The sequence below is a fragment of the Prunus dulcis genome, chromosome 2, assembly GCF_902201215.1.
Source record: "Prunus dulcis chromosome 2, ALMONDv2, whole genome shotgun sequence".
NCBI classification, from domain to species: domain Eukaryota; kingdom Viridiplantae; phylum Streptophyta; class Magnoliopsida; order Rosales; family Rosaceae; genus Prunus; species Prunus dulcis.
The window spans coordinates 22,195,264-22,206,788 of NC_047651.1; the positions used below are offsets into that span (position 1 = coordinate 22,195,264).

General features: G+C 38.3%; 3 protein-coding genes across 3 annotated transcripts in view; 1 reads left to right on the top strand and 2 right to left on the bottom strand.

Annotated features, from left to right (window-relative positions):
* Positions 1-2: 2 nt before the first annotated feature.
* On the bottom strand, positions 3-3,255 carry LOC117618387 (probable LRR receptor-like serine/threonine-protein kinase At3g47570). Its single transcript, XM_034347966.1, has 2 exons — positions 540-3,255; positions 3-424 (listed from the first exon to the last, which is right to left on the bottom strand). The coding sequence occupies exons 1-2, from the start codon at positions 3,253-3,255 to the stop codon at positions 3-5; spliced, it is 3,138 nt and encodes a 1,045-aa protein (XP_034203857.1).
* A 3,150-nt stretch (positions 3,256-6,405) lies between these two features.
* LOC117619920 (clathrin light chain 2-like) lies at positions 6,406-9,659 on the top strand. Its single transcript, XM_034349986.1, has 3 exons — positions 6,406-6,987; positions 8,210-8,363; positions 9,121-9,659. The coding sequence occupies exons 1-3, from the start codon at positions 6,614-6,616 to the stop codon at positions 9,472-9,474; spliced, it is 882 nt and encodes a 293-aa protein (XP_034205877.1). The 5' UTR covers positions 6,406-6,613; the 3' UTR covers positions 9,475-9,659.
* Positions 9,660-10,538: 879 nt separating this feature from the next.
* The window catches only part of LOC117619918 (uncharacterized protein PB18E9.04c), a 21,007-nt gene continuing 20,020 nt past the window's right edge, over positions 10,539-11,525 (bottom strand). Inside the window, exons 5-6 of the mRNA XM_034349984.1 lie at positions 11,309-11,470; positions 10,539-11,099 (exon numbers count right to left, since the gene is read on the bottom strand). Coding sequence (XP_034205875.1) covers positions 10,845-11,099; positions 11,309-11,470 — 417 coding nt within the window. The 3' untranslated portion in view covers positions 10,539-10,844. The remainder of the gene's footprint in view (positions 11,100-11,308; positions 11,471-11,525) is intronic.

Here is an 11,525-nt window from a genome sequence, read left to right on the forward strand (position 1 = left end):
GCTTAGGTGGCGATCATATGCTTTCTAGGAATCCAGGTTCCGGTTAGTACATCCCTTGCTAAGCATAATTCATCTACAACATTGCCAATATCCATCCGCTCTCTCGGAAAATCTGCAGAGCAAGCAACTCCTATCCTCGCAACGATAACCAAGCACTTCCTCACTCTTAGTCCTTGATCATCATCGATATTGTTCCTATTGTTTGTGGCATTACTACAAGTGCTGCTTTCTTTTCTTTGAAGAAGCACCGGATCACATATTTCTTCTACACGTTCAGGCAAAGCCATTCTCACAAAGTTGTGCAGGTTCAGATCATCTTTAAACATTTCATCCGTAGGCCTCTTGCCTGTAAGCATCTCCAATAGCAGGATTCCGTAGCAATACACATCTCCATATATTGACACATCGTTTCCCACACCGTACTCTGTAATTTGTTGGCACAAAAACATTTGGATCATACAGTTATAAGCTAAAAAGCAAAAGAAGTCATTATTTTCTTGTATATGTTAGAAGGAGGTTGAAGCAAGAATCCAACTTACCTGGGGCAATATAGCCTATGGAACCCTTTATGACATTGGAAGTGTTTTCATGTAAAGGAAGTGAACGTGAAGCATACGGGAGGTACTTTGCTAAACCAAAATCAGCAACACAGGCAGTCATGTCACCTTGCAGGAGAACATTGCTGGGCTTTAAATCACAATGAATTATTGGCATGTGAGAGTGGTTGTGCAAATAATTCAGAGCATTGGCTACATCAATGGCAATGCTTACCCTCTGAATAAGATTCAAATGCCCCTGCACAATGGGTGCCCCAGCTACTCTGTCAGCTGAAATGTGCAGCCACTCTTCTAGACTACCATTCATCATGAATTCATAAACCAAAGCTTTAAAATCGTTTCCTTGAAAATCGATACTTGCACACGCAGTCAATAGTTTGACAATATTTCGGTGCCTAATGTTTTTCAAGGCTTCACATTCAGCTATAAAGCTTTCTCTTGAACTATGAACATTGAGTACTTTGACTGCAACAATTCTTTCTTCCTCATTGAGAATTCCCCTGTACACACAACCAAAACTACCAGCACCAATCAAATTCCGAGTAGAAAAACCATTAGTTGCTTTGAGGAGATCTGCATATGACACTTTCAAGAGTGAAACCCCCCATGATGATCCTGAAGTTGGCTTCACTCTTGCTTTTCTTGATGGATAAAGAAGCACAAAGCGCAATGCTTTTTTTGATAAATTAAGAAGCACAAAGCACAAGAGTAAGCCAAGTCCAATAACTCCCCCAATAGCAATTGATTTAAGTACTCTCCGCCATTCTTGCTTAGATTCATTGGAAATAATTCGGCGTCGGGGCAATCCTAGCAGACATATACCTCCACATAGCCTTTTGTTACCCATGATAGAAAGCGCACTTGTATTTTGGAAAACTCCTCTCATCGGTACTGCGCCTTCTAAATCATTAAATGATAGGTTCAAATTTCTTAAAAAGTCGAAACTCCCCAAATAGTAGGGAATTCTTCCAGACAAGTTGTTACGAGAAAGGTCAAAATCTTCAATTCCTCTCAGAGAACTCCAATCTTCAGGAATGGTCCCTCGCAAAAAATTTCCTTCCAAATGCAAACTTTTCAAACTCATGCAATTCCCTATAGCGTTTGGAAGCTCACCAGATAATTTGTTTTCGGAAAGAGCCAAGGAAGTAAGACTCACCAAGTAACGCACGTCAATGGGAATGGAACCAGTAAAATGGTTACTGGATAGATCCAAAACTGACAAGGATGACAAACGGATGACTTCTGGTGGAATGGGACCGCTAAGATTATTTTGAGAAAGAACCAAAGCTAGCAAATTCCTGCATTCACCAAGACTTGGTGGTATGCTTCCTTGTAAGTGGTTTGACATGAGATTTAATCTGCCTAACGAAGTTAGATTGCCTAGAGAAGATGGAAGAGCACCTGACAGCTCATTGTGATTCAACAACAGATCATACAGTTTATTTAGATTACATATTGAGCTTGGTATACCGGCCCTCAATAGGTTTACCTTAAAGTCTAGAACCCCCAAGTTGATGAGATTTCCAATCCCAACAGGAATGCTACCGCGTATCTGATTCATTCCCAGTTTCAGTACCGTGAGCTTTGTTGAGAGGTTGCTGATAGAGTCAGGTAGCAGTCCTCCAAAATTATTGCCACTAATATCCAAACGCTCTAAATTGGTGCAATTAACAAGAGAAGAGAGAAAATCCAAGTCACCATCCTCATTATTTCCAAGACTGTTACTGTCCATTTCTACCCGAAACAGATTGGAGATCCTTGCCAGACTAGGCACTCTTCCGGTAAAAATATTTACTGAGATACCAAAAAATTTAAGGTTGGATGCGTTGGAGATTGTAATTGGTATTGGTCCACTGAATCGGTTCATATGGAATGAAAAGGATTCAAGGTTTGGAAATATAGTGTGGCCCAAGCCAGGAGGAAGAGTTCCATGAAGTCGGTTTGCAATCACAGAAATGAGTTTAATTGAAGAGAGGTTGTATATGGAGGGAGGGATTGTGCCATACAAATTATTTGTACCCAATGCGAGATATTTTAAACTTTTCAACTGGCCAAGGCTACTTGGAATACCTCCATGCAGATTATTTTGTTGCACATCTAGCATCTCAAGAGAAGAAAGATTTGAAAAGGCAGATGGGATTTCCCCACTTAAATTGTTTGTGCCTAAATTAAGTACCTGAAGCTTGGACAATGAGCCAATTTCAATTGGAATTTTGCCACTAAGAGTGTTTCCAAATAAACTAAGGTATTGGAGGTTAGAGCAACGCGATATGCTGGATGGAATAGCACCACTGAAGGAGTTGTTATCAAAACTCAGCATCTGTAGCCGGAACAAACGACCAATTTCTTGAGGGATGGTGCCGCTGAAGCTATTGTTTTGGAGACGCAATGTCCTGAGAAAGCTCAAGTTTCCGATGTGGGGAGACAGGCTACCCTTGAGCTGGCTTGATTGGAGGTCCAGCACTGTGACTCTCCGGTGTCTGTGGCCACAAAAAACGCCTGGCCATTCACACGAGTGCAGGAATTCGTTCCAGGAGCTAAGGATACCCATGGTATCACTCATGATTTCAGCTTTAAAGGCAAGCAAAGACAGCCTATCCACCTCATGTCCTACTAAACGTGAGGAGGCTGAAGTTAGGAGGAAGAGTTGCATGAAAATTGACCAAACTCTTATAACCATACCTGGAGGGAACCCCATTTAGGCCGCAAAGTCAAGCTCAAGTTATGAAGCTGAGGCAAGACTTATGCATGAAAATTACAACTTGCAAGTGCAACTCTAGCTCTTGATATTTAGGTAACTAGAAACAAAGGTTTTCATAAACAATTTGGTAAGTGATGAAAGCCATTTTTCTTGTAGTGAGAAAGAGAAAAAGAAATAAAGAAACAGATTGAATAGGGAAGAGTTTGATGGTCTCTGCTTACTGAAGTTGCCTTGGTGTGTAAGTTGATGCAAAGACTTCAAAAATTGACGTTGACGAGAGGAAAGACTTAAAAAGTTGACGTTGAAGAGAGGAAAGTGTCAATCCAGCAATCCAGCAATCACAGCCGCTATTTCCTCCACTGATGAATCTCTAAAAGGGGGAGTATTTTTGCTCACCACTTTAACTCAAGGTGTACCCTCACCACCTTTCTCAAAAGGTGACACATGTTCATGAGTTTAATTATAGTTAATTCTTTATTTTTTATTTATTTGATGACATTATTATGAGAGAGAAACAATACTTTAATAAGATTTTTCCTGATTTACCATTATTCTATTAATTAACCCAACAAACTTTCCACTTTTATATTAATTACCAATTAAGCAAATAACAAACCAAATAATTAACAACAGCAGAACAATCATTACTTAAATAATTAAAAACGCAAGGTTAAGGTCCGTTGTCCAAAAATAATATGGAAAATAGGGAACATATGAAAGTATGAGAATAGAGAAATCTGATTGTGGTGTGTTCAAATATGAAGGAGGAGTGGCCTTTTATAGACATCCAATACTCGTAACCTCCAGACACATTTAACCAGAAAAATTAAGGCAATGAATAGAAAATAAAAACTGAAAATTTAAACAATTGTAACTCCCATAATAAATAAAAGAAAACAGCCAAAATATTAAAACAGAAAATAAAATGTTTAAAATTTAAAAGCCTTTCAAATAATAACAGTAAGTTGACGCAAATTTAAAGACTTAAACAGTTGATGTTGACAAGAGTAATCTGTAGTGAACTTCATAAGCAGAGACAAATGGTGGCAAATGGTTGACTACAAATTGGTTGCACTAGTTTGTATGAACGTAGTTGAAGGGTTTAGGCAAATGGTGGGACTCAAACAGGTTTAAAATGGGGGTTCAAATAGGAATAACGCGAATTTGCAACTCAGAAAATGATGTTTGGAACCACTTTTGTAGAAAGGACTTTTATAAGCGTCTTTTTAAAAGCACTTTTATTAGAAGCATGTTGAAATTTGAAAGTTTTATATTATTAATTATTTTTGTCAAACATAATTAGAAGCAATCCCAAATAGCCCTAAATGAGGGTATAAAGACAAGAATTAACTTTAACTCGCATCTTTTTAAATGATGTTAAATTGATCATGAACAGAAAAGTGTGATTGAAGAGTGGTTGTAGATGAGGGATAGTTCCGGTCAAGTTGTTGGTACCTAACCCAAGACTTTTCAAATTCCCAAGGCTACTTGGAAAGGTACCCTCCTCCATGCAGATTATTTTGGTCCAAAGATAGCCTCAGAATAGAAGAAGGATTTCCAACAGAAGGTGGGATTTCCCCAACTAGATTGTTCTTGCGTAAATTAAGTACCTGCAGCATGGACAATGAGCCAATTTCAACTGCCGCTGAGATTGTTGCCAACCAAGCCAAGGTATTGGAGGCTAGAGAAAAGTGATATGTTGACCGGAATATCACCACTGAAGAAGCTGTTTCCAAGGTCTAGTTTTCGTAACCGGAACAAATGACCAATTTCTTGAGGGATGTTGCTGCTGAAGCTGTTGTTTTGGAGATTTAGTGTCCTGAGAAAGCTCAAGTTTCCAATGTGGGGAGATAAGTGACCCTTCAGCTGTCTTGATTGGAGGTCAAGCACTGTGACCCTCTTGTGTTGATGGCCAATCACAGACAGAAGTGTAGGGACTAATTCATTCCAGGAGCTAAGAATGCCCAGGCTATCATTCATTTCAGCTTTGAAGGCAAGCAAGGAGATTCTATCCACCTCATTTCCTCTTGGACTTGTGGAGGCAGAGCTAAGTAGAAAAAGTTGCATGAAAATTGACCAAATGCTAATCAAGCTACCTAGGAACTCCATTTATTTAGTTCAGTTTCTTTAATATTTGTTCCCATTTCACCTTTTTGAAGTGTTGGGTTTTTCTTCTTTGGACTTCTGAGATGAAAAGCAAACAGTTCCTGATTTTTTAAGTAAATTTTACTAGTGTTTGCATCACTGCAATTTGAACAGTGATGCAAATTGCAGAGCCTACACTAGGAAAGTTGCCAAGTTGCAGCCAGACACCACTAGGATAGTGAACCAAAATTGATGATGGGGTTGCTGACTTGAGCAATACGCAGTGCACAAGTTGTGGAAACTCAAATCACAGAGTTATCAAGATCAAAATAGTACAAGTAAGAGAAGAAACCCATTACTTCATTCACTTTGTACATCCAATTCGTTGTTTATCCTGGACCATCACGCTAGTTGAACTTAACCTTTGATTTTGTTTTTCGGCAAATTTAGAATTTATGAAGAATAGACGTGGTTTGAAATCTAAACCGGCCCAAACAATATCGGGCTTTCCCCTACTGAGAAAAGTTCAAAATTAAGGGCGCAAGTTGGCAAGTCCAAATCAATTCCAACATTCGAAAGTTCTGAAATTTAAAAATTCAGATAAAAATTGGATTAGAATTGAAATGTATCTAGAAATTTTGAAAATTCCAAATTCCAAAATATATTGGGGTTTCAAGCTTAGATTACTCACAATTACTAATTTCATGTTGAATTAAATATAATTTGATCACCAAATAGACATAAACAAGTTATTTCATAACTGATAACAACATATAAGTACTATCATTATAATAGTTTTTCTAGCTTACCGTATGAGTTTTCAATTTGGAGTCAATTTTAATCCTTCAAATGGTTGGGCATGTTTAGATTTTTGAAGTAGTTTCCGTAATTTTCCAAAAATATTAAGAAATATGTAAGTTCTAAAAATTTCCAAAAATTCCGAGTTTTCCAAATTGGAATGGATATTGAAATTCTGAAATTCTGAAATTTTTTTGTAACAAAATTGAAATCAAATTTTCATTCCGAATTTTTTTTATTTATTGAAATTGGAATTCCTCGATTCCCATCCGGAAATAAAAAGGCATGTGAAATGGATGTGGGCCCAACATGTGTATTGAACCCATATCTCAAATTAAAGCCCAATATTTCGGCCCAGCACAACGCAACTTACTGATATTTCTCCAGTAATTAGCTGCCTTTGCGAGCATTTCGCTTGGTCGTTAAGCTTAAGAGCAGAGAGAGGCCTTTCATACGTGTCAGTACATTGATCATGGCTTCGTTCACTCAACCCGAAGACGACTCAGTTCCGACCACCGGGTCAACTCGCCCATTCGACGACGATGGTTACCTAGGCTACGACCCCCGCCTCCCCTCCGTACGATTCGACTCCTTCGTCGCCACTAACTTTGCCGACTCGGAGTCGGTCAAGGATTCGGCCACTGACTCGCCGCTCTTCCACGGCTCCGCCGTAGATGACTCGTACGCCGCTCAGCAGGCTACGGAGGGCCTTTCTCCTCCTTCGATCTACCCTGAATCGAACGGCCAGGGTTTCGATGGAGGGTTCGGCGAATCCAACGATCCGATTTTGCCGCCTCCGTCGGATATGCTGCCTGAGGAAGGCTTTGCTCTCAGAGAGTGGAGGAGGTAGGGTTTCGAATTTCGCTTGTTTGCAATTGAACCAATAGTTAAGTTGAGCAATCTATCTGCCAAACTATGTATTGAATTACTAATTTATCCTAATCTAAAATGGGCCATCAAGTATCCAGGTGCGGAAAAAGATTTTTCTTCTTCTTTTAATGGTTTATTGGATCTACTGGTTCCATTAGATCCCAGGTGCGGAAAAGATTTTTTTTCTTCCTTTAATCGTTTATTGGAGATTAGAAGACCTGTATTTAGTTCTTCTTAGAAGAGCAAACTATATTGATAGAAGGTTTGAAGCTCAAAATATAGAAATAACATAATTTGCTACCATACTGGTGTGGGAGTTGCATCTTGCTGTATAAGCAGCACATAAATCAGAAAGTTTGTTAGGCATAAATTATTATGTAAATCTGGAGATAATGGTCTTTACAAAACTCAGAAATCTACTTTTGATGGTTTTATTATCTCTTTCTTAGAGCTCTCTCTCGCTAGTTTTTAAACACTATTCAGTGAGGTAAAAAACCCTTTTTTCTTCTTAATGAAACTAATTCTGGGCATGAGAGCAGTGCTTAAAATCAGAATCTGCTGTTTCTACAGACATTGGACATTGTGGCAGCGCAGATAAATTCAGAATTGTAGCGGTAGCAGCTCATTCACAAGGGTCCTGTGGACCACCACGAATGGGACAAAGTTTCTTTTTTTTTTTCTTCTTTGGTGTTGTGTGATAGGGTGTATTAGGGTGTATTAGGGTGTACCGGGGGTATTTTTGGTAGTTAAAATAGGGTGTACTTAGTTAATTTTACATTTTGATTTAAATATTAGGGTGTACTCAGTTAATTTTAGGGTTCGTTTAACAACACCCTTAAATTATGACTCTTTGTGCAATTCAGTTAAAATTGCGTTTTAAAATATTATTGTTGAATGAGAGAAAGTTGTTCTTTTAGTTTCAGTAGTTTCTAAGAATTGCATGCCTAGTGGGTATTGGTTAAATTGCTGAATTGAATTTGTTAAATTCTTTATGAATTGCTGTATATTTTCTGATAAATTAAACAAGACCTACCATGCCATTTGTTTGTATAAAATTTCGGAGCTCAATCCGAAGCCAAAAAACAATTCGTCACTGTCTGGTTTTTAAGTTTGCATAGAATATGGTGGAAAATTAAATGGTTGAATCATGTGAGGTTTGTAAAGGAGTTCTCATAAACCAAACTTTTGTGGCATTCAGACAGAATGCAATTGAGCTGGAGGAGAAGGAGAAGAGGGAAAAGGAGTTGTTAAACCAAATAATTGAGGAAGCAAATGAATTCAAGATTGACTTCTACCAGAAGAGGAAGATCACTTGTGAGAATAACAAAGCTGCTAACAGGGAAAGGGAGAAGGTTAGATCAAATGAACTTTCAGAAAGATTTGATTAGCACTATTCTCTGTTTTAAATGAGCTCTTTTGAGTACTAATGTCAACTTCATACTTCACTGTCTCAAGTTTAAGTTTTTGTTGGCATGCATAATACGATCATTTGAGCTGATGCCAGTAGTGTATTTATTTCATTTAGCATTAGTTCTTGAATTGCTGATTCTTTCAGTAATTGAATATGGGTCCAAATAGGCGTTGAAGAAGAGCCAGATCTTGTTGATACATAGAAGATTATAACTTTTATTCTCTTTACTAGGACTGAAGACTTAGTTAAACTAAGTGATAATCACAATTATCTAGGATTCACTACGTGAACCTCAGGTAGACTGTTTCCTTGTTATCCCTTATTGTAAACTAAGTACTAATAGTACTGTAGAAATCATCTGAAATGTGTCCTCTTTCTCATTGTAAGATTTTGATTTTTTTTGTTAAGATATTGGTAACAGATTTCTCAGTGTATTCAGCGTTAGCATTTAAGTGCATGTGTATTGTGAGTTTTCCACTACCAGAATGAACTCTTGATGTTTCAAGTGTCATTACCTTGTTAATTGGGGATCTAGTTTGGACTTTGTTGGGATTTAAAAATGACATTACTTTACAGTTTCTTTCTCCTTTAAATATCCTTATTGATTTCTCTTCTAACTTCTAAGATTAGAAGAAGTAAAGAGTTATATATACCATCCAACATATATTGTTTTGAACTTGTATTTTTGCGTTTCTCAGCTGTTCCTCGCCAGTCAAGAGAAGTTCCATGCTGAGGTAGACAAGAACTACTGGAAGGCAGTTGCAGATCTCATTCCCAATGAGGTGCCAGCTATAGAGAAGAAGAGAGGGAAGAAGGATCAGGAAAAGAAACCTTCCATTATCGTGGTACAAGGTCCAAAGCCTGGAAAGCCAACTGAACTTTCAAGGATGAGGCAGATACTTTTAAAATTGAAGCATAATACGCCTCCCCACCTTAAGCCTACACCCCCAGCACCAGCCCCTGCTAATGATGCTAAACCCAGTAGTTCTTCTGCTCCACCCAAGGCTGCTGCTGTGGTTGCTGCCCCTGAGGCTGTAGTTGCTGCTGCATAATTTTACTGGCCATCTTTGTCAGGATTATTTCGTAGTAACCAAGTACTTTCATTGCAGTATTGTGGAGTTTTTCTTGCTGAACATATTTCTGATGGATATATTCAGTTCTAAAATTGTGTTTTATATGTACAAAAGTGAATTAGAATCCAAATTTTATATTATTTCATTTTCAGCAGGTCTAGTAATTCCACCTCTCATTGCAGCTCTTGAAGAATGCTCATATACATAATAAATAATAATATTTCTAGTTAAATTTTCATCTACTGGTTGAAAGAATGACTTCATTCATATAAGTAAATGGTATGCTCGTGTTGAATGTGTAATTGAAGGCCCTGGTTCGTGAGGGTATTGATTAATCAGACTGCTAGTTGCGTCTGCAATGGCATCCAACTTGTGGAAAGAGGAACCTTAAGAAGCAACTGTTGCAATCTTGAGAGTTTGGTGAGACAGCAGTGGAATGAAATGATTAGAAAACTCTCATGCAATGGGGATAATATTTTTTGTTATCTCTGGCCAATAACACAATGACGTGCTCTAATTTTTCCACATGTCACTAGTGTTATTAGTCGGGGATGGCAAATTTTTTTTTCTCATTGATTGGCTGGGTGTTGTGATCCTGAAGATACATGCATGATGGAACTCAATGTTAAAGTGGTCCAGCTCTGAAATTTGGGTGAGAAATTCTTCTGTCGCACATCTGGCTTTTACTGAAATGCCAAACATCAGTGGTCCTTAAAGTTTGAGGACGCAGACAAAGTTTGAGGACGCAGACGCAGTAGATAAAACTAGGACTTCAAACAAACAAAAACAGCCAATGGTTTTGATTCCTAAATTCCAGAAAGAGAGAGAAAAAAAATGATTGTTTTACATTGGCTCGTACAAAGCAATTTTAATTTTCAAATGAGAATTAGCTTTTACAACCACTTCCTCTACACTCTCAATTTCTCCATGATGCCGTTTAGAGAGAGAAGGAAACATTTTTCCTTGTAAAAGTAATGCCATCAGCAAATACCAAGTTTCCTTTTAATGGTAACATTCAACTCGACAAAGATCGGGGTAAGGACTTAGGAAGCAACATAATCTCGGGTTCACCGATAACAGGGATCTAACTTTTCGATACAAGTATCCGTAGAAAATGAGCCAAGAAAGGATGTTCAGCACATAACTAGATTTCCTAATATTACAAATATCATGAATTACATCACCGCCAGCATTTGCAATAAACTTTACATTAAGCATTGAGGCACAATTCTAGTCCGGTGTCCCGGGAAATTGGTTTTCTTTTGACTATCGAGATGATTGGAACCCAAACTAAAAATACAAGGTAGATTAGAGATGCAGTTTATGTGGGATGATAGGACCCCAAACCATTACCTACCCCGCACACTAGCAGGAGATCGACCACCTCTCTCACTGCCATTATCTTCTACTTCACTCCCATCTAAACAAATGCCATTGTTGTTTACACTGACTTCGGAGCTAGCATTACTGCTAGTGGCAAGAGGAGAATCTGAAACACTAACCGTTCTGCTTCGCGCAGGCCCTGATCTCACACTGTACATAGAGGATGCAGGAATATTTGTCATTAAAGGTCGTAAATTACCTGGAATGCTTCGCCTTATGTCCTGCATCAAACAGTTGAATCAGGAAAATGTAAAGGATACCAAACTTGAATCAAAGTAAATTCTGACTGCTCAGCAACTTTGAGGGAATGAGGGAAAACTATCTTCGGCCACAGAGAATATGAAATACTTCCATAGAATAACAAGCACAATTGTGTACTAAGACACCAGGGATTCTAGTCTCAACTCATAAAATGCAAAGACATGCTTACCATGTGGCGTATAGCCATATCAAGGGATTTCTTTGAGAGTGTTCTACCAAAGCCTGAGCTGTCTGGGGATGAAGATGACTTCCCAGAGTGGTTACCATGAGGAGAATGTTTGTCCTCTTGCTTTGGTGGTGCCAGTTTCCTCATATTTATTACCCTCTCGACCATTTTTGTTCCAATTAAAACAGGGCTCACATTGTCATTAACTTTAGAATGCCCC

What these genes read in the sequence shown, in the direction of transcription:
- LOC117618387 (XM_034347966.1), bottom strand. Translation starts at nt 3,255, where the DNA reads ATGGGGTTCCCTCCAGGTATGGTTATAAGAGTTTGGTCAATTTTCATG. An exon ending in CATAGGCTATATTGCCCCAG is followed by an intron (nt 425 to 539) that starts GTAAGTTGGATT and finishes AACAAATTACAG; the next exon opens with AGTACGGTGTGGGAAACGAT.
- LOC117619920 (XM_034349986.1), top strand. Translation starts at nt 6,614, where the DNA reads ATGGCTTCGTTCACTCAACCCGAAGACGACTCAGTTCCGACCACCGGG. An exon ending in GCTCTCAGAGAGTGGAGGAG is followed by an intron (nt 6,988 to 8,209) that starts GTAGGGTTTCGA and finishes TGTGGCATTCAG; the next exon opens with ACAGAATGCAATTGAGCTGG. An exon ending in CTAACAGGGAAAGGGAGAAG is followed by an intron (nt 8,364 to 9,120) that starts GTTAGATCAAAT and finishes TGCGTTTCTCAG; the next exon opens with CTGTTCCTCGCCAGTCAAGA.